The 22,174-nt window shown below is 37.1% G+C and overlaps 1 protein-coding gene across 5 annotated transcripts; it reads right to left on the reverse strand.

Annotated features, from left to right (window-relative positions):
• Positions 1–4,190: 4,190 nt before the first annotated feature.
• Positions 4,191–8,736, reverse strand: LOC112174342 (probable polyribonucleotide nucleotidyltransferase 1, chloroplastic). 5 transcript variants are annotated; one of them, XR_005802129.1, is made up of 7 exons: positions 8,361–8,736; positions 8,095–8,233; positions 7,846–7,898; positions 7,392–7,498; positions 7,256–7,298; positions 4,927–5,094; positions 4,191–4,698 (listed from the first exon to the last, which is right to left on the reverse strand). XR_005802129.1 is itself a non-coding variant. In XM_024312081.2 (6 exons), the coding sequence occupies exons 1-6, from the start codon at positions 8,427–8,429 to the stop codon at positions 4,990–4,992; spliced, it is 516 nt and encodes a 171-aa protein (XP_024167849.1). In that variant the 5' UTR covers positions 8,430–8,736; the 3' UTR covers positions 4,191–4,989. The 5 variants fall into 5 exon arrangements, 1 of the variants encoding a protein (XP_024167849.1); XR_005802128.1 differs by having other exon boundaries at positions 4,191–4,751; XR_005802127.1 differs by having other exon boundaries at positions 4,191–4,768.
• Positions 8,737–22,174: the final 13,438 nt, after the last annotated feature.

Raw genomic sequence — 22,174 nt, forward strand, 5'->3', positions numbered from 1 at the left:
GTCCCTCTGGTGTTCTCTTACGGCGATTCTCCGTCTCGGTGGCAGTTCAAGGCGGTGCAGACTGGAGAAATCGGACCCGACCGGAAAACACAGTTCCGACGTCGGCACGGCTTCGATTTTCTTGGGTTGAGTTCAGAACAAGCTCCCAGGTCGATCCATGGTGGTTGTTTGGATCGATTCACGTGAAAATTCGATCAACTCAGTTGGGATTACTGTTCACGGCTTGTGAGGTAGTTTTCGATCCCTTAAGCTTGTTTTCTGACTTCGAGCTAGTTATGAGAATTCACAAGCATGCTTAGATGAAGAACTTTGATGTTGGGAGTTTTGTGAAATAATGTGTTTTGGCCGGTGGCGGTGCACCACCGTCTGTGGTGGCGTTCCGGCGGTGTTCCGGCCACTAAAGGAACTGTTTTTGGTATTATATATGTTCTACTCGTTGATACGAGCGTTTCGATATATAATATGCAAATTTTGGAGTTCGTATGGAATTGTTATGATTTTTGCAATTTCATACCGATCGATTATTCTATCCGTGAGGATTTGAGCGTCCGATCGACTTGTGGTTTGGTCACATCGATCGTGGACGTATTCCAGAGACTTCGGGAGGTCTCGGATGTGGTTTTGCCTCGATTGGCGCCACTTTGGGGATTTTAGTTCAAAACAAGGGTTTCGGACTTAAATCAAATGTGAATCGTTACTGATTTTGATCATTGGTGATTAGGTGCTTCTAAAGGTGAATTGGACGAGTTGTTGGTGATAGTGTTAGTTCGGTTCTGTATAGAAGACGCAGCGGGAGTTTCGAGGTGAGTAATCTCACGAAGTTCATTTCACGAACGGGAATACCCTTATTATTTTGAGAGTTATTTAGTTAACTGCAAACTATAGATGGTATTAGTGGCACTTTTGAGTAGATGATTACGTGTGTATATATGTATATTATGGGATGTATATATATACATACGTATTCATGTATTAGTAGATATATGTTTACGTGAAATATATATGTTTTGGTGGTTTGTGGATTTATGAAAACAATATGCATGAAATGATGCTTTTTATTGTTTTGGGGTGTGGCTTTTGGAAAACAAATGATTTGTGGAAATGATTGATTTCGATTTGTTTTGAAAAGCGTTGAGATTTGAGAAAAGTGTTGAGATTTGGGTATGAAAACAATAGGCATGAATTGATGCTTTTTATTGTTTTGTGTTATGGCTTTTTTGGAAAACAATAATTATGGAAATGTTGATTTCGATTGTTTTCAAAAGCGTTGTGATTTGTGTAACATTTTGGGTCCAATGCGACTCCTTTAATGTTTTGCTCCAAGGGACATTGCGGCCCGAGGATCGAAGGTCTAAGACCTTGGGCAGAATCTCAGGTGACCACGTCTTTGGCCGGACGAGTGGTTACGTTTTTCAGTTAGAGCTCTAATCTGTCTGCCATATAGGTAATTCATGGGGTAACGGGAATTGGTTATTTACAACTCATGACATTACGTATTTTTAGGGAACAAGGTGTGAGTTGCTTCCTTATTAATGGTTTTTAAGGGGACAAGGTGTGAGTTGTTTTCCTTATTAACGTTTTGATAGAAATCAAGGTGTGAGTTGCTTTCTATGGTACGATTATGGTACATTTGATAGGAAACAAGGTGTGAGTTGTTTTCTATGTTTTACTGATAGAAATCAAGGAGTGAGTTGCTTTCTATGTTTTACTGATAGAAATCAAGGAGTGAGTTGCTTTCTATGTTTTACTGATAGAAATTAAGGTGTGAGTTGCTTTCTAGGGTACGCTTATGGTACAACTGATAGAATTCAAGGTGTGCGTTGTTTTCTATGTTTTATTGATAGAATTCAAGTGTGGGTTGTTTTCTATGTTTCGTTTTAAAAGGAAACAAGGTGTGAGTTGCTTTCTTTTATTTCAATTTGAAAGGAAATTAAAGTGTGAGTTATTCTCCTTTATTTCGTGTTTTAAGGAATCAAAGCGTGAGTTGTTTTCCTTATTTTTGACAGTTAGTTGTGTGTGGTTTGAGTTACTCATACGGGCTTGCAAAAGCTTACCGGGTTTGTTGTGTGGCAACCCGGTGCACCATTCCAACGGTGTAGGGGTTAATCCTGCAGGTTAGGATAATCGAGGTTGAGGCAGCGAGCTAGCAGCTTTACGGTAGGAAGCCAATTTTGTGACTTTACCGTTATTTGGACTTCCGTTGTAGTGAGCTCTGAGGAGCATTACGTTTATCTTGTTGTTGACAATTTAATTCGTAAGCTTGTGTAATATATAACTCTTTGGAGTGGGTGTATATTAACTTTGAGGGTTCAGGGCATCAATAAGTGTGTAAGTTTAAGGGAAAAAGATTTCAGGTATTTTGTATTGATGACTGGACGTTCACGCATATATAATTATGGGGTTATATATATCGATTTTCATGTGTGTAAAATCAGGGGCGTGACACGATGACTATTGCATGTCACTGGGGATTGATGGAGAGCATCCAGTTCTCCATGTTCATACCAAAATGGTCTCTCGGAAGTGGCTATCAAACGAATACAAATGATAGCTCGGGCATTGGTTATGCGCACCAATCTCCCTGTTTCCGCTTGGGGATATGTAATATTGCACGCAGCGACGCTAATTCATCTACGACCCCCTACCACCCAGCCTTATTTTGCATTACAGCTAGTGATTGGGTACGAGCCTGATATCTCACACTTACACATATTTGGGTGTGCAATTTACGTGTCTATTACACCGCCACAGCGTACTAAGATAGGTCCATAGAGACGAATGGGCATATATATTGGATATGAGGCTCCAACTATTGTCTGCTACCTGGAACCCTTGACAGGCGATCTCTTTACTGCTAGATTTGCGGATTGTTACTTTGGTGAGATAGTCTTCCCATCGTTAGGGGAGACAAGAATATGAATGTTCAACAGGAACGACAGGAATTGTTGTGGTCTATCCCCACTATATCTCATCTCGATCCCAGTACTGCACATTCTGAACTCTAAGTGCGAAGAATAATCGAGCTCCAAAACGTAGCAGATACTCTGCCTGATGTGTTTTCTGATGTTGCTAATTAAAGTGACGAGATCATATATACTTACTGCAAATGTGCCTACAAGGATTCACGTCCCAAATACTGGATGTAACGCCACTCCTAAGGTACTAGGAGATGGCGCAACTGCCCATATTGGCAGTGATGTGGAGTCTATGGCCTCATGTCCCACTAGCAAGAGCGAATAAGGCACAAACAAATCATTTGATCATCGATACTCAAAATCCGTCCTATGAGAATGTTCCAGATTATGGTTATGTCGAAGAGACATCTTTGGGGGACTAGGGCGAATCAGGCACAAACAAATCCTTTGATCGTCGATACTCAAAATCCGTCCTATGAGAATGTTCCGGATTATGGTTATGTAGAAGAGACATCTTTGGGGGACGCCTCAATGTCAGACCCTATCCTTGAGAACGTAGAGATCTCTGTAAATTACACTAGTGTACATGAGACGTGGGAACGGAACTCCATCATCATTGATGATGTATTCGCGTGCTCTGTAGCGTGTGAGATTATTGAGACCGATGACATCGAACCACGCTCGGTTGATGAATGCTAACGTCGAGTTGATTGGCCAAAATGGAAAGATGCAATCCAGGCAGAACTTGATTCTCTAGCGAAAAGAAAGGTATTCATGCCAGTTGTGCCAATACGCCCAACACCAAACCAGTTGGTCATAAATGAGTATTTGTTAGAAAGCGTAATGAGCACTACAACAAAATTGGGTATTAATGACCACTGCATTGGTCACTGAAACTAGCAAATTTGGTCACTAAATATGGTTAGTGACCAAATTTGGGTGGTCACTATAGGTCCATCACTAATTCTATTTAGTGACCAACTTACGACTGTTGGTAACTAATTCAAAAAGTCTTTAGTGACCACGGTTTTATGATCACAAATAATAATGATATTAGTGACCATGTTCATCACTAAAGGTGTTATCAATGGTCACTAAATCTGGTCATTAAAAACCATTCACTTGCATGGTTTTAGTGACCATATTATTAGGTCATTAAAAACCATTCACTAACAAATCAAAATATTTTAAATACATAGACATTAATTGTTCAATTTTTTATGCAATAACCTACTCAAAGTAGCATTCTATATTCGAACACAACAAAATGAAGCGTACTCTGAAACCAATTATCTATATTAAACCGATCCAATCCAATAAGACATGAAGTCCATCATGAAATACTAACTTCGCAAATCCAAAATATACAATTGTCAATATCCATCCTTCATAGCAATTTCAAAATAAACAGAAATACATATAAGTCTTTCTAGAAGTTCAATAAGCCTTCAATGATAGTTTGCAACATGTACTTTTTTCAAGCTTGACCATCTGCAATATAACAAAACATATAGCAAGTTATAATCTTTATGCTATTGTAGGTAAGAGTTGCATCTAAGAAAGGTCTAGTATTCACTATATGCACTATAATTATGTTTTATGATAATATAATTGCAACAATAAAAGTGAATCATGTATGCATAGCTTCAGTTTTGGGAGGAAAATTGCGCCATCAGTTTAAGTAAAAGTGTCAATATGATTTTGTCTTGCCTTTAGTGCCTCTAACTCTTCATTTTGTTGAGCGGCTCTAGCCTTCACTGCCTCAACTCTTCATTTTGTTGACCTGCACCGGCTTTGAATGTCCCTTAACTCCTCATTTTGAATCTGTTCTTAGCACTAAAATTTAATACAAACTAGACATAAACTCAATCAAATCTACTGACATGGAGGTAAATAAATGCAGGTAAGAAGTTTAACTATGGTTAAGGGGAGTAACCAAAGCGTAATTTATATCACAAATCGCAGTCAAACAAATACCCTGTTACACCATGAAGCACAAATTGATGCTTACAGCTTCCATTAGTATTTGTAGATCTCAGTCAGGAATCTGCTAGCCGAGTTCTTGTATTCCATTTCAAAGCTGATCCAGGGATACCTTGCCTTTGTTGTTAGTATCCATCAATTGAAATGCCTCCTTTATGCCAGCTATTTCCTCAACTGACAAATGCTCGACTATGACCTGCATATAAGATACTCAAAAAGTTCAAACATCAAATGACATAAATTTTGAAGCATATAAGAAGAAAGGCCAACTTCCACACAATATACAAGTGACACAACATAAATTCCTTCCATAATTATGGGGGACATCAATAATATTTAAAAGGATAATAAAAAAAATAAAAAACTTAACCCAAGAGCTCTTTTTTTTCAGTTTGTTCATTACAGAAAATTGTTTCAGCCTTGCTCTCACAGTCTCACCAAGTGGAACATTTGGGGCCCTCTTTTGTGGTAATGCAATCACATAATAACTTATAGCAAAAGCAATCATTTTGAACATCAAAAGAGTACTTTTCCAGACCAAAGACTCTGGTTACTTTTCCATTTTCTTCTATAACTAATGTAAGATTTCAACTCTTTGAACCAGTCCCAAATAATAAAGTTTTGTCAGCCCAAGCTACACAAAAGTTTAATCTTTACTTTAGTCTCTAGACCTCTATGAACTACTTACCAGTACTATACTGCTCAAAAGTTTTAATACAATTAGGTTACCTAGTTATAGGAACTTCATTGAAGCACCATAGTAGTTCATGCTTTATTATATCTTATTATAGCGTAGTTATATGATCAAATATTCTATCTTATTATAGCGTAGTTATATGATCAAATATTCAATCATGAAAAGATATAACAACCTCAGAAATCACTGAAAAGACAATGTGAGTAGCACATAAAACTTAATCAAGTGAAAAAATTGCAGAGCAACGATATTGACATAGAATTTTGAGAAGTAAAAAAAAATTAAGAATGAAATTAACACTGTATGGAGGATATACAACCAGTAAAAACAAAATTGTCTCTGATCTATTTGATTGCTCAAGCTACCCATTAGGAGAAACATAAGCAAAAAAGGTAAGAAAGAACAAATGACCATATCTAACAATTTCTTTTGTGGTAATGCAATCACGTAATAACTGATAAATTCATCACTCACTAAAATACATAATGCAATCTTTTTGGCATGGAAAATAAACTCATAACCTCACCCTTCACTCATATTTATGGAGAGAATTGCTAATTGGCCACTCCATTTATAGCGGCTGAGAAAGGAGTGGAAGACTAAAACTCTAAATAAAAGATTCAAACCCAAAGACATTTCTTTTTCATAATATCTGACAGTAAGAATCAAACATGCATTGATACTTTTAAGATCCCTAATTCCTGTTACCTAGCTTTTACACACATACAATACAATTTAAGAAGGCAAACTGTTGCACACTTTCATTTCCCACGTCAAAAAGAAAAAAAATTAGTAAACAGACCAGGGTTAGAAAACTTGGTCAAAAAAATCCCAATATTTGTAAGTATTCATATTTACTGGTGAGTGTAGTACGTTTACTATTGATTTCTCCTTTATTTGTCATAGTTTCAGTTTTAATTATGTAGTATAACCTATCTTCTTCCTTATTTGTTGTAGAAGTGGTTTAGTTTAAGTGGTTGTTATATATGTAGTTAACCAACTACAGAGTAATTACTGTTTGTAATATTGGATAAGCATGTACTCTCAAACTTGACTACTCAATGATCGATCACTATCTGTCTCAGTTGCTTTTGCTGCTTTTACTTTCATTACCAACCATGGAATTGGAAATATACATGTTCAGGATATATATGATCCAATGAAACAGTGAAATATCATGCATATATGCCATGTTTTACATATGAGTTAATTGATTTTCTTGATGTGTATAGATCATCATGTCTGTCAACTAGACAACTACAGAAAGTGATGATCCTTGGCTTGGCTTTTTCTGCAGCCATAGCAGCAACGGCAAGTACTTATAGCGATCGATGTTAATCAATTACTCTAAGATGGAATCATACACTTACCCATGTAGGTGGAGTACTAAGCAGTACATAATTGAAGACTCTAGACCAGGTAATTGAATTAAAGTACATATTATAAGCATTTAGGCACTTGAACGCACTTCTACACTAACTAAATTCCTGTTTTATAGTTTTATTTTATTTTTTAACTTTATTTTAGCGCTAATGTATCTGTCCTAGATATCGCATGAAATAAAAATTTGAAACTGAATGTCTGATATATCATGACAGCTTCATCCAAAACTAAAAAAAACCAGAGATGGGTTCTTAATACCAAAAAATTGTGCATGTACCTTGTGATCTTTTGCCCTTCCTTCTCGTTTGAAAAAGCCTCCACTGTAATAGTGACAGATACAAGCAATTGAAATAATTCAAAAAACAAGTAAACATTAAAGCAATCAAAATAAGGGGAAAAGTTCCAAGCCATACCTAGTCCAACCTGCTGCCGAAAAACAGTCCTGATAATGAAAGGAAAGAGGGAAAAAGTCTGACAGTTCACTTGGAGCATCAGCCAAACAAACAGATGTGTAAAAAATCTACAAAAAGAAACATAAATGTGATAAATCTTCACTAAGAGAAACCCAGAGTTCAACCATATATAAGATATAAGTCTATAACAATGATCATACATCTCCTTTCTGTTGTGTAGTCGTGGTGATTAACTTGGTGATTGGAAAATTAATAGTAGATTGGAGAGCAAAAAAAAAAAAACATATTCACTCCCAATCTTAGTGTTCAGCAATAAAGGAGGTATCCCAAAAAAAAAAAAAAACAGCAAACAAACTGAAGCAATGATAGAAACGAAAACCAGTTACTAGTGTAAGTGAAGATAAAAGAGTACAAGGGTAGGAGGAGGATGAGGTAGTGAGTATATATAACTTACAGTTTCTCCATCTATGACGATAAGAGAACCACTGGCTTGTCTCCCAATATGACCTGTCTCAATCAAAATCCGTAAAGATGCCAAATAAATCAACCATGATTCCATAAATACACAACTCGATACAACTGCACTGGTAAACTAACTATACTATTTCATGAAACAATAGTGCCTATCTATAATTCAAGATACATTTGTGGAAATAAGAAATCTAGAAATGAACAGAAGCAGAATTGGGACAAAAGAACTCACGTGCATAATCACCAACGGGGATTTTGACCAAATAAGGATGAGTAACATCAACCGCCGCAGCAGCTCCGGCGTCGGTCAAAGCTCTGATGCCAAATGCCTTGCGATTCTTTCTGGGAACGAGGAGGGACAAACTGCAAAACTTGGACAGAATATTAAGCAAAAAGATAAATCCCTAGAAATCCTTTTATGATGAAGTCTCAATTCAGAAAATTTCCTCAACTTACAACAAAGTGCACCCACAAAATCAAATCTCCAAGCTTGCTTACCAAAAACAAACCTTTAATCCAGGATATCGAAACAGAATCGTAATGTGCTCGGCTCGAAGCCCATAACATGGCGGCTAACTCTGGGATCTTTGTCCAGCAAATTGAGGTCGAGTCACATGGTCATTGGCTCGTATGGGCTGTCCAAGATGGTTGGAATTCAGGGCTCGACCCACCATGACTCGCGAACAGAACAGAGGAGTGAGGGAGAAGGACGATGAAGATAAGAGGGTCTGAGAAGTGTGAACTAGGGATTTTAATTTTTTTGGGTCTTTACTTAAAGATAGCACTTTAGCATGCCGCGCTGCGCGCTTGGAAAGGAATTTGATTTTTGAATTTTGAGAAGCCTGTTTTAAGAACCCGCCTGAGAAAAAATCCCTCCAATTGAAAAGATTTGGTCACTAAACGGAAACCATGCATTATGAAGTTTAGAAATATCAGTGAGCCAACATGAATGGTCACTAATATTAAAATTTTTGGTCATTAAAGTTTGAACAATAGGCGGGTAAATGAATTTAGTTGGTCCAAAAAGTATTAGTGACCAACTGGTAGTATTGGTCATTAATTCAATAGTATTTGTGACCAATATTGAAGTGGTCACTAATACCCGATTTTGTTGTAGTGGAGATAAACGAGATTGTAAGGTACAAAGCTCGCTTTGTGGCGCAAGGCTTCTCACAATGCCTTGGAATTGACTATAAGGAGACCTATTCTCGCGTAATGGATGTCATTACGTTCCGCTACCTTATCAGTATGGTAGTTTCCAAAAAACTGAACATGCAGCTTATGGATGTGGTTACTGCGTATCTATATGGGGATCTAGATACAGAGATATACATAAAGGTCCTAGATGGACTTCAATTACCCAAATCAGTGGCTCTAAACCACGGAGCGTGTTTGCAATAAGATTAAAACGCTTACTATGTGGATTAAAGCAATCCGGATGGATGTGGTATAACTGTCTAAGTGACTACTTGATTGGGAAGTGATATGTTAACAATGAACTATGCCCATGTGTGTTCATAAAAAGAACAAGTTCCGGATTTGCATTAGTAGTGGCATATGTCGATGACATGAATATAATTGGCACCCTTAAAGAGTTAAGGGAAACTGCTAAACACTTGAAATTTGAGTTTGAGATGAAAGATCTTGGAAAAACATGGTTTTGCCTCAGTTTGGAACTTGAGCACCCTGAAGATGGTATCCTGATTCATCAATCAGCTTATACCTAAAAGATGCTTAGGCGTTTCAATATTGACATAGTTAAGCCTTCAAGCACCCCAATGGTCGTCCATAGTCTTGATCCAAAGAAGGATTCATTCGGTCCGAAAGATGACGACGAAGATGTGCTAGAGGTAGAAGTGTCCTCCCTAAGTGCAATAGGCGCATTATTGTACTTAGCACAGTGCACAAGACCGGACATCTCGATCATTTGCCATGAACTTGTTAACTAAATATAGCTCTGCGTCAACACGACGCTATTGGACTGGTGTTAAAGATATCTTTCGATACCTAAGTGGTACGATTGATATGGGCTTGTTATATCCCTACAGAGAGACGATGGATTTAGACCCATCATATACCACGAACGCCACCAACAGTGGTCTGCGTTCTCTTTCCCCATCCCAAAATGACATAAGTGTTTTGGAAGGTTTTGCTTATACTGGGTATTTCTCTGACCCATACAAAGGTCGTTCCCAAACTGGTTATGTATTCACCATTGGTAAGACCACGATATCTTGGAGGTCAACCAAACAAACCTTAGTCACTACTTCTTCGAACAATGCAGAGATTATTGCTCTTCACGAAACAGTTCGTAAATGTATATGGCTTAGATCCATAGTTACGCATGTTCAACGTGAATGTATGTGGCTTAGATTCATAGTTATGCATGTTCGAAGTAATTGTGGTTTAAAATCCACCACAGATAAGCCGACTAGCATTTGTGAGGATAATGCTGCTTGCATTGAGCAAATGAAGCAAGACTACATTAAAGGTGACAATACCAAGCACATATCGCCTAAGTTCTTCTACAATCAGCAACAACAGAAGCTCCTCAAGATCAAAATGAACCATGTTCGATCTGAGGACAATGTGACAAACTTGTTCACCAAGTCATTGCCCAAATCCACGTTCGAGAAACATGTTGTAAGCATTGGCTTGCAGAAGTTATCCGAACTCCCATGATCGTAGTCATCAGGGGGAGACGCAGACATCAGGGGGAGATGTCTACATGTTGATCTCGAAACGTGAAGGGTGTGTTGTGCTTTTTTTCTCCTTCGACCGAGGTTATTTTTGTCCCACTGGATTTTTGTTACTCGGCAAGGTTTTTGACGAGGCAACGAGAAAAGCACCTTGTTTAGGAGACACAAGGTGGAGTGTTTAAGTAAATCCAGATCGTGTCTGGCCCAAACTCTAGCTTACTTGACCTAGTGGTAATAGGGTTTTAATTAGAGATAATCTCCGAGAATCTTAGTGATATACATTCAATGTATGATTACCTTTTCTTGTACAATTCTGGTTCTATGCATTGTAATCCTCTATATAAAGAGGCCCCCATTATCAATGAAAGTACAACAATTCTCACTCAAATATCGTTTTCCTAAAACAAATATTAATTTATTAGTATTAATCTGAAGAGTTAACCATAGTTATATTATGAAATACATGGCGAAATTTGATGGCGTGGTGGTATCATCACCTAACCAAAGATGGTGAGCAAATTTGAATCCATTAGAATCTTGAAGGAATCAATCATGAAAAGTTCAAGCACTTAACAAAAAGGCTTATTCAAATATTACCCTTTCAAACCTGCTCACACTACTAAAAAAAACCTCAATTGCTTCGCCTTTTTATTCGACACCAATTGCTGTAGCAATTGATTGCTGTAGCAATTGATTGCTGTAGCAATTGAGACGGAAAATGTTCCGTCGCAATTAAGTCTTATAATTTACAATGGCAAATGTTTACCGTAGTAAGAGGGAGCCTCTGTCCATTGGAAGGAGCAGTGTTTCGGTTTGCGGCGGAGACTCTGTCCATCTCTTCGTCTTCTACTCTTCCTCTTCAATTTGGGGCAATCAATCAATTCAATGTAAGTATGATTTCAATTTTGTCAATTTAATTCATTTAATTTGGAGCAAATTTTAGGGTTAAGGATTAATGTTGAATTCAATTTCGTGGATTTTGATTTAGCAGTGGATTGAGGATTGTTTTGTGTGCCATCGATAGCAGAAGAATGATGAGGGCAGAGTTATTTGCGGCAGAACTTGCCAACGAAAATGGTATGGATTGTTTGATGAATCTGGATTATTTGTTTGTGATTCCTTAGTTTAATGAATCTGGGTTGTTTAATGAGGCAGAGTTGTTCGTTATTTGTTTGGATTCCTTAGTTTAATGAATCTGGGTTATTTGTTGGATTGGTTTGTTAGTTACTTAGTTTAAAACTTTAGTTGGACTAGTTGCTCACTTGCCCTGTAATTGGAATAATCTGGATATGCATGTACAATTGGATACATGTCTTGATGATTACTCTTTTCTGCAACAATTTTCTTTATTGCATAGATACAGATCGAGGAAACATGATGCTTGACCTCCAAGGTTATTAGCATGTTTCATAGCACTCAGAGTGATATATCTCCTAATGCAATAAAAAAAGATGTGTATGCATGTATGGTTTTGGAGTTGTTATGCTCGAATTCATGTATGGAAAATCAATTATCAAGAATTATATATCGACTTGTTTAGATCATGTTATACTTATGGAGTTCCAGCCAACTTGAGGAGATTGAGTACATTATTCAAACAAAACTAATTGTATTTGGCTTTATCTGCTGCACTTTCTTCCTCCCTTTTTTTTTTTTTTCCTGACACAATATAATCAAGATCCTAACTGACTTTTCAACACTGTAATAAGCCATAGACATATCTCAGAAACTGTGGGCTTGAGAGACTTGAGCCTAACTTAATATGACATTTCGTTCTTCATGGCATGTCTATGCTTAACCATTTTTACAATTATTTCGCAGATACGATGAATTCTGGATCCGCGCGCCACTGGCTCATCTCAAGAGAAATTAATCCCCTCCAAAGTCAAGTGAGTCCCTTTCTTTCCAAAAGATTATGTACTATGCAGTTTTCATGTAAGAGCTTTAATATCAATGAAATTGTTTGTCAATTGGGAAGTGAAGATATAGAACTATTGCTTGAAATGTTTGAAAGCACTGATATTATGGCTCTACATAATCTCAGTTAAAGCCTTCTTCTATTTCAGTTGGTCAGCTTTAATATCCAATTGCTCCATTGTAGGGCAAAGAGTTATTGCAAATTTTATTTGTACTAACAGTCATTGGAGGAAGGAAACCCCCTATGTTTCATTAGTTATAAATTTTTTATGCTGGTTGAGTATGCATATAACAGTAACGAAAACATAAGAACCTCCACTGTAATAAGGTCCTAATAGCTAGTTTTCTGATGAAGGTTATGTTTGTCACTTATGTTTGAGGAGGGACTGCATCCAATGTAATTCCAGCCTATGTTGAATTTCGGGGCACATTGAGCAGTCTTACAACGAAAGGCTTGTACCAACTTTGAAAGAGGTATGCGGCATTTATTAACCTTTTACCATTAGACTTGGTAGAAAGAAAATGTTGCTGCATACTATCATCGCCATATTATTATTACAAAAATCTTGCTGCATTCTTTCATCACTAAGTTGGTTATCGACCATCTTGTTTCAAAAGTTCATAGAAAAAAAAAGTTATGTAGGTTATTACTGTAAATCACTGGGTTGGAAGAGCCCTCTTTTACTGGCTCACTGAGGCTGCTGTTAAAAATCCATTTTCTAAGCCTCAGGTCATTTGACTCAATGGAGGTATAACTAATTATTAATCTTTTGGCATAATATACATTTACCCACTCCTTTATTGCCTTGAGCTACTTATTAATTTGCATTATGGTCTGAGATAGGAAGTTGGGAACCCATGCCATATATATAACACAATTCATTACTCTTTGTTACTCTCTCTGGCTTTGATACAAAGAGAAACATATACAGAGTTAACAAGGTTGTTCCACCTTTTCTGCAAATATTTACTGCTGGATACAGAAAAGCTATTGAGTATTGTCTTTGTATGTGCAGGTCTTTCAACATGTCTTTTGGTGAGGAATGTTACAATTAAGCAAGGAGGATGTTCGTTATTACCATACATATGGTTCAGAAGTTTTGGCCACTAGCTTTGTAACTCTTTAAGTTCAACAAGAAGATTAGTAGTTTTAGGTATTTTGATGCTTGTGATTTTGCAAAACCTTTGGTTGGTGTTGCAATTGTGATTGTTGGTTTGTAATTGAAATGTGTTCATATGGTATCTTAAACATTTTTCAATATAATTTTTGCAGTACAGTACTAGCTTTGGTGTGAAATTCACATCAGAATATATATATATATATATATATATATATATATATATATATATATATATATACGGGAGGGTTCGAAAGAGGACGTCCGTGAGTTTCTAAAACTGCGGATGAACTCTTCTCAGCCGTTGATTTGTTTAAATGAAAAGCAACGGCCAGATGAGGAAGCTTGCGATTGTCAAATGGATCCGGTACGGCAACCCGACTCCTCAGTCTCACCCTCAACGACAAAACCAGTGTCACCATCTCCAGTTCTCCACCCAAAATCCATGTCTTCCCACCATTGATGTTTGAAACTCGCCTCAGGTTGCACGATTTTCATAACCAAAGCTTCGTTCTTTTTCTTTCTCTCACAAAAATTGCAGTCCTCCGATGGTATCGACCTCCCATGGAGTTTTCGCCCCCAAAATTGGGGACTTGGAAGCACATATAGTCATCTAGAGTTTTTCTCGAGTATGGGTTCCCTCTTTTCTGATACTTTTGATTTCCAATTACAAAATTTATGGTTTTTTTTTTTTTTGAATATTTTGATACGAAATACCAGAATTGAGATTTTTCCTTTCAATAACTAGTTGGCGAATTGATCCATTGATGTATCTATTGTCCTTAGTTTCTGTTGCTGCTATGTGTATGAATCAAGCTTGCTAGTGTAGATTTCATTAACTCTGGAACTTCTATCACTTTATCTGGTTTCCACAAGTGTGTAATATTTTCTACGACTTAGAGAGCTTTATGTTTGTTTCTTATTTTTGATAGAGTTTTTGGGGTTCATGGTCATTCTTCAATCGATGTTAATTTCTTATTTTTGATTCTTCAGGAAACAAGTCATCAAGGACAATCCAAAAAACATCTGGAACAAGACGAGTTATGGTGTGTTTGATTCTTCAGGTTTTGGATGCAAGACTATTTCTATCTAGATCTGGTGGATTGGTTTTCGCATATAATATATTGGCTGTGGGTTTGGGAATCTGTTTATTTGTGTAATACTTTTAGTAGTAAGGTGAGCTCTTAGATCTACAAAATCAATGTATAGACTTTGTCAATGTAATCTGCATTTTCTGAGAACACAGACCTGTGATCGTGCCAATCTGGAAGGTTCTTTTTATTTTGTACTTCATAGTATTATGGAAGGAATGAAATCAGTCTACATGAATGTTGTATTATACCACATTGAGAAATTGTTAGCAGGTTTAGCTTTAATTTGGGTGCATTTTGTATTCTTGGTTGTGGTTGTTGTTTTGTGCATTTTTTAAGAACACAGAGTTTGCTTGTGCAATTCTGGAGAAAGGTTAGCTTTCTTGGTTGTGGACTTGTGGTTGTTGTTTTCCTGCAATTTGTTATTTTTGGTATCAGCAGGCACCACTGGCAGCAGACATTTATTAACAAACAAGGTTGTTTTAGTCCCAAATTGCATACAGCTGCAGAATTGCACTTTTGATCCCATAGTTCCTTATTCATTTTCTGGAACCATTACACAAACAAAATGAAACATGATAACTCAAAACAAATTATTGACTTTGAACTTTTGCATCTACATTGACATGATGGTTAAATACAAACAAACTCAAATCAGTCAAATGCAAGACAACAGAACGAAAACCATGATGGTTACATATATTTTCTATTTCATTTCCTTTGAACTTTTGCATCTGCATTGACATCAAGTACTTTGCTTCCTTTGCATTTTCTTTTCATTTGTGTAATGCAAAAAGCTACCCATGGAAAGCATGGAGCCGATGTCTCTTTGCTCAGAACAGAAGAAGAAAAGAATGGAATACAACATGTTGACATCCTGAGGCTAAAAACTCAATTTACATTCACAGAGAAACGAGGAGACACTTATATCTCTGCCCGAGTATGCATCCCTTCAGAATTGGAAAAGCTTGTATAATTAGCTTAGAGGCTAGTTAGGGTCAAGAAGCTGTCTTGGTTGCCAGAATTGGCTGCTGACAGTTCCCAAATCTTGTTTCATTTGTATGAGTTGCGTCTTAAGGCTGTTTTCCTCTACCTGCTTTGATGAAGAATCAAAAGTTAACAGAAGCCAATTATTTCAGAAGAACTAGGACACAGAATAACTTGGAGAACACAAGGCACTACTGAGCACAGAAGAGAATGTAGATTTGACAGAAGCCGAAGGCTAAAATATTTAGTTGCTGTGTTACTAAAGAAAAGTATTTACTGTTTGTAAAAACTTATGGCCACATTATTGTACCAGCATAACTGCTGCTGAATCCAGCAATGCTTCACATTCGTCAAGCATGGCTTTCTCTTGTGCTGCTACAACATCAACTCCCTCTTCCATTAGAGAGATGGATGTTTACAAAGTAGTTCCTATTACTGGATAACAAGGCCAGTTGATAGCTATATTGAGCACTTGGTTCACATGAAAAAGAATTTTAGAATGCATCAAATTGCCTAGTGGATGATAAGCAAATCTCCACTACAAAAATCTATTGTGAAGACATGATCAGTCCACATCAATTCATAACAAATTATTGACTTTGAACTTTTGCATCTACATTGACATGATGGTTAAATGCAAACAAACTCAATAGCAAGACAATAGAACGAAAACCATGATCAATCCACATCAATTCATAACAAAATGAAACATCATATTTTCTGGAACCATTACACAAACAAAATGAAACATGATCACAGAGAGCATCAGTTCATAACTAAGCCTGGCATCATATTTTCTGGAACCATTACACAAACAAAAATGAACCACATCAGTTCATAACTAAGCCTGGCATTTTAAAACAAAACAAGACTAATCATGTACAAAATTCCATTGTTCCAAGAATCTTCCGAGTATCCAACTAACCATTCACAATTGAAACCATGATCAGTCTGTACATGATCAGTCTTGTTTTGTACAACAACGGATCGATTCGCTAACTAGTTATTGAAAGGAAAAATCTCAATTCTGGTATTTCGTATCAAAATATTAAAAAAAAAAAAAACCATAAATTTTGTAATTGGAAATCAAGAGTACCAGAAAAGAGGGAACCCATACTCGAGAAAAACTCTAGATGACTATATGTGCTTCCAAGTCCCCAATTTTGGGGGCGAAAACTCCATGGGAGGTCGATACCATTGGAGGACTGCAATTTTTGTGAGAGAAAGAAAAAGAACGAAGCTTTGGTTATGAAAATCGTGCAACCTGAGGCGAGTTTCAAACATCAATGGTGGGAAGACATGGATTTTGGGTGGAGAACTGGAGATGGTGACACTGGTTTTGTCGTTGAGGGTGAGACTGAGGAGTCGGGTTGCCGTACCGGATCCATTTGACAATCGCAAGCTTCCTCATCTGGCCGTTGCTTTTCATTTAAACAAATCAACGGCTGAGAAGAGTTCATCCGCAGTTTTAGAAACTCACGGACGTCCTCTTTCGAACCCTCCCGTATATATATATATATATATATATATATATATATATATATATATTTTTTTTTTTTTTTTTTCCTTAAAATGAAATATCTTTTTGCGACGGCAAAGTACTCGTCGCAACTAAATTAGGCTTTGTGACGGCAGTAGTTTCCATTGCAAATACCTTTTGCAATGGAAATTTACCGTCACAATTGGATCTTGTGACGCCACCTATTGCAACGCTAACATTTCAGTCGCAAAAGCTCAATTTGCCGTCGCGAAAAGTATTTGCTACGGCAAAATTACTATTTGCCATCGCAAACTGCCGTCGCAATTGAAGTGTTTTTTAGTTCTGTCATTAACACTTACATTGACATGAGTACTTGAAAGAAACACTTTATTTCTAAGCAATAATAAGATGGAAAGGGGCAATGAATTTCAACAAGCAAGAAACCAACAAACGAGGATAGCTGAACAATATTGTGTGACAGATTACCAATTGAAATATCGACATTTCTTTGAACCAAGCTCCCGCTATGCAAGTGTCAAATGCAATATGCAACAAAGAGAATAAAATGAATGCGAGATGAATTAATGGACATAACAAACTTTTTTGTTTTCAAAAACAAAATGAATGCAACTCATGCTAAAAAGACCCTTTACGAAAAACAGAACTTAAAATACTTGAAAAATTCTCTTAAGAAACTGAAGACGAAAAATAATAACGGTCATACCGTCACACCAATGAATACATGTATTTCATCATATTGTCATCAACTTGAACTCGAAGCAGGTGCTAACCAAGCATAAAAGACATAGACTAATGAGCTAGAGAGACTTCAGTATCAAGAAATACGTGCTCCACATTCCAGATTTAAGCATGAAATTCTAACATATCATAAACTGATGACAATAAGACTGAAACAACAATGCCATTGTATTAAAATTGAAGCACAGAAAAATAAAAGAGCCAAAATGCAGACGACTATTCTAAGGGTGCGTCTACCCTAATGAACACTCAAAAAATGATGTTGCATATGCAAAAACACTTGGAGAGTTCAATTACCAATACGAGAGAACGTAAGGTGATGAGGTTCTTTTCTTTTCCAAATTTTTCAGCACTTTATTTGAATGCTCCCATCACCATTTAACTTATCCGAGGATTCAATATGAAGAGTTGAGGTGAGTGCAATATTTTTTGCCTCATGATCAGAATGAGTTTCACACTCGCTATCACTCCAAATGAATTTCAAGACTTTGTCCACATGAGATTGATACCTTTCATTGCCACAATCAACAGCCAAATGTCTAGTAGCAACTCCACATTCAAAACACATGGTTTTTCGCTTAAGAATTTAGTTTGATGTTCCTCTCTGGAGAGTTGTTGAAGGACTGACCACTCTTCGAGTTTGACTCATAATTACTTTTTTGATCCTTGGAAGATTGAATTCCTAGACTTATTCCATTTATAGCTCCTTCCATACTTAAATTAAATTTAGGTTTATCATTCTCTAAAAGACTTGGATACATTTTGACGCATCACCTTCAATTATAATTATTCTTGATTTAATGACTTAAATAGGAGAAGGAGAAGAAGAAGAAGAAGAAGAAGAAGAAAAGAACAAGAACTATATAGGCAGGGATGAGTGGTGTCTTTGCCTTTTGCTTGCTCTGAAAAGACTTGGATACATTTGACGCATCACCTTCAATTATAATTATTCTTGATTTAATGACTTAAAAGAGGAGAAGGAGAAGAAGAAGAAGAAGAAAAGAACAAGAACTATATATGCAGGGATGAGTGGTGTCTTTGCCTTTTGCTTGCTCTGATTTACTTGGATACATTTGGCGCATCACCTTCAATTATAATTATTCTTGATTTAATGACTTAAAGAGGAGAAGGAGGAGAAGGAGAAGAAGAAGAAGAAAAGAACAAGAACTATATATATGCAGGGATGAGTGATGTCTTTGCCTTTTGCTTGCTCTGACCCCGTTTCTGGTGGAGTGGTGGGCCGCTGCTTCCACCGACCACCGCTGCCTCCACCGACCACCGCTGACTCCATCTCAATCTTTGCCCATCAAGGTAGGTGAACCACAAATTGTGATTCATCCCAAGCCTCGCCATCAATCAATTATGAATCATCAAAGATCCAATAATTAAGGCACGTGTCATATAACTGTGGTTACCAAATTACGGCAGTGCCGGACACGTCAGGCCAAAATCATGTAGATGCTTTCCTTTTCGGAGGGTGGGAAATTGGAATGTTGGGTTATGAATTATGTCAATTATATAAAATTAATAAGCACGATTGCAATGAGTCATCAAGGCAAAGGAGGTCGTGTTCAAGACGAACGAAGTGACAGCCAAAGCATTGGATCATACGGAGACTTCAAGCTCAAGCAAGTCTTTGTTTTTATTTTTTATTTTTTATTTTTTATTTTTTTATCAAGAATTGGTTCGAGTGTGGGTCTAGTATGAGCAATGTGGCCTTACCAAAAATAAACAAAAGCAATATAATATTATAGGTCTAACACGTTTTCTGTGTTTCAAAACACATTCAGCTTGTACTAATTGGACTAATTTGTTTGTTTTCTTGAACTTTTTCGGATATATATACACATTAAGAACTTCTGCATATATTAAAATATGCGGATTTTTTTATAGACTAATTTTTCGATTGCATATTCACATCTCGACCGTTCAATTTTAATTTCAAGTCTTAATGTATAAATCACTTCTATAAATTTTCAACTAAATTGATGATCGTTAAGGCATTTAAAGCTGCGATTTACAATTATGAACACGAATTATTCAGGTTGGACAAATTCGGTTCGATCATTGATTTAATTTAGTTCGATACTTTAATGATCATCAATTTGACTGAAAATTTGAAGAAGTGATCTATACATTAGGACCTAAAAACTGAACAGTCAAGATATGGATATGCGATCGAAAAGTGAGTTTATCAAGGAAATCCGCATATTTTAATATATGTGAAAGTCCTTGGCAGAGAAACACTTTTTTATTTTATTTTGAAGAATAGATAATTTCATTAACTTATCCATGGGCCAGAAGGAATATACATCAGATGCTGTCTCATACCAAAATCATAAATGACACAAGCTACCAAGCAAAGGACAGGTGACCCTCACTGTTAACTCATATGCTCACTTATTGAGCCTAACTACAAGAAAACAAATCCTCACTACTAACCTCTCTTTCAATAGTAAACCTAGTTGCCCAGAGACCTCAATTGGTGTACAACAAGAGAAAAGTAGTAGAAGACCAAATTTCTAGTAATAGGCAAGAAGACCAGGAAAACCCAAAGCTTTCCTTTGCCCTTATCACGAGCCTCCAACTGAAGCATAATGATCCTCCAGGATCCCAAATACGAAACCCTGAAGAAACAGAGCCTATTCACATGGTCCACCAAAGAGCCCAATTCCAACAGGTACTTAGAACAGGTTTGGACACTCCAAACCCATTTAATTTTAGCCTCAAAATTGATTTGGGCCAACCAATCCATTTGGGCCTCCTAGATGATTTGGGCACCCCACTTGCCGCTACTTTGCCAATCACAGCAGGCGCCACTGCTACCATTCCTTTTCCAATCTGGACAGCGGATGCAGCCACCGCCATCATCTCAGATCCGGTCACCCCTCCGGCGTGCTCTGCTTTCTCCAAAGCCTCTATGCTTAATGGTGCACGGCGACTATCTCCGCCACTTCCACATATTGGAGCGCAAAGGCCTGCGCCGCCATCAATCGGAATTTTGCCTCTTTGATCCAGGTCTAGAGGTCGCGCGTCTGCCAAACAGGGTCTCTCATCTCTTGGCTTCCAAGCTTCATGCACCGGTCATTCCCAACTGTGTACATCCCAGACTTGATCCGGCCTCGCCTCGGCCTTATCCGACCCGGCCATTCTTCCGCCCAATCAATATTGAGTCTGATCGGACCGGAGCACCGATCCATATCCCTCACATCAACTATTTCCTTCCGACACGAAGAGGTGATGAGTAACCTAGGGCTAAGTTGGGTGGTCACTACACAAGATCGGCTCTTGAGTGTCATCAACAGATGACGTAGAGGGAGACCGATACCGGTCGCCATGGCTGAGGGCTAAGGTTTAGGTTTCGCCAGAGCCCCATTTTTTATTTTGACCAATAGCAGAGAATCACTACACACACACACTTATTCTTGTTCAATAGAATCACTAATCATTAATGAAACAACAGAATACATGGAAGGGACGTTGTGCCTAACCCCAACATATATATTATTAGGCTGGACTATGACGGTGTGAGTTCTGGAAGATATATAATAATATAAAGTGGAGATGACTAGAGATTGTTGCAAGGTCTATCTAGTTTTGTTCTTAGACAATTAGTCTTGGTTTGGTTTTAGGTTCTTTCGGAGTTGAGATATGTTGGGTTTGGAGTTGGAAGTTGTATTTTGAATCATTTCATATTGTTTTTTTTTTTTCTCAATTAACCAAATCGGCTTTTTTCAGTTTCTAAGGAGGTAATGATCCAATTGGTTTAGTGGATAATTGGTTTCTAAAATATTTTTATATTACTGTATTTCTACTTGTAATGTTACTCCAGACAGATTAAACTACTCTTTCACAAAATGCTTTGTAATATTAATATGTTATTAGTAAAATTATTATCGTTCCAAATAAAACAATGAACATGGAACAGGGGATGACAATTAGAACAAATATGCTCTTGATCTCATTCTCAGCAAAGATAAATTAAAAAATATGCTTCTCATCATTGGAAGAGGGGATAAATTATTAGAACAAATATCCAATACGTTGGGTCCGAGTCTCATTCAGCCCCTAACATCGGATAGGATTCACCATCGATAATTATTACACCACACTTCCATCCTCATCCATAGTTTTTCTTTTTCATTTTCTTTTTGAGATGATCCTCATCCATATCATCCATAGTTTAGGTATTAAGATCAAGTTGTACCCGTCAAATCATACTGAAGCATAACTCTTAACGAAAAGGATAAACATCAAGATC

Source organism: Rosa chinensis, chromosome 6, assembly GCF_002994745.2.
Source record: "Rosa chinensis cultivar Old Blush chromosome 6, RchiOBHm-V2, whole genome shotgun sequence".
NCBI lineage: Eukaryota > Viridiplantae > Streptophyta > Magnoliopsida > Rosales > Rosaceae > Rosa > Rosa chinensis.

Bases quoted from the DNA above. Each gene is read 5' to 3' on its own strand.
- LOC112174342 (XM_024312081.2), bottom strand. From the start codon at position 8,429: ATGTTATGGGCTTCGAGCCGAGCACATTACGATTCTGTTTCGATATCC. The intron at 7,899-8,094 runs GTGAGTTCTTTT...TGATTGAGACAG, and splicing joins CCCCGTTGGTGATTATGCAC to GTCATATTGGGAGACAAGCC. The intron at 5,095-7,255 runs GTACATGCACAA...TCTTATATGCAG, and splicing joins GAAGGGCAAAAGATCACAAG to GTCATAGTCGAGCATTTGTC.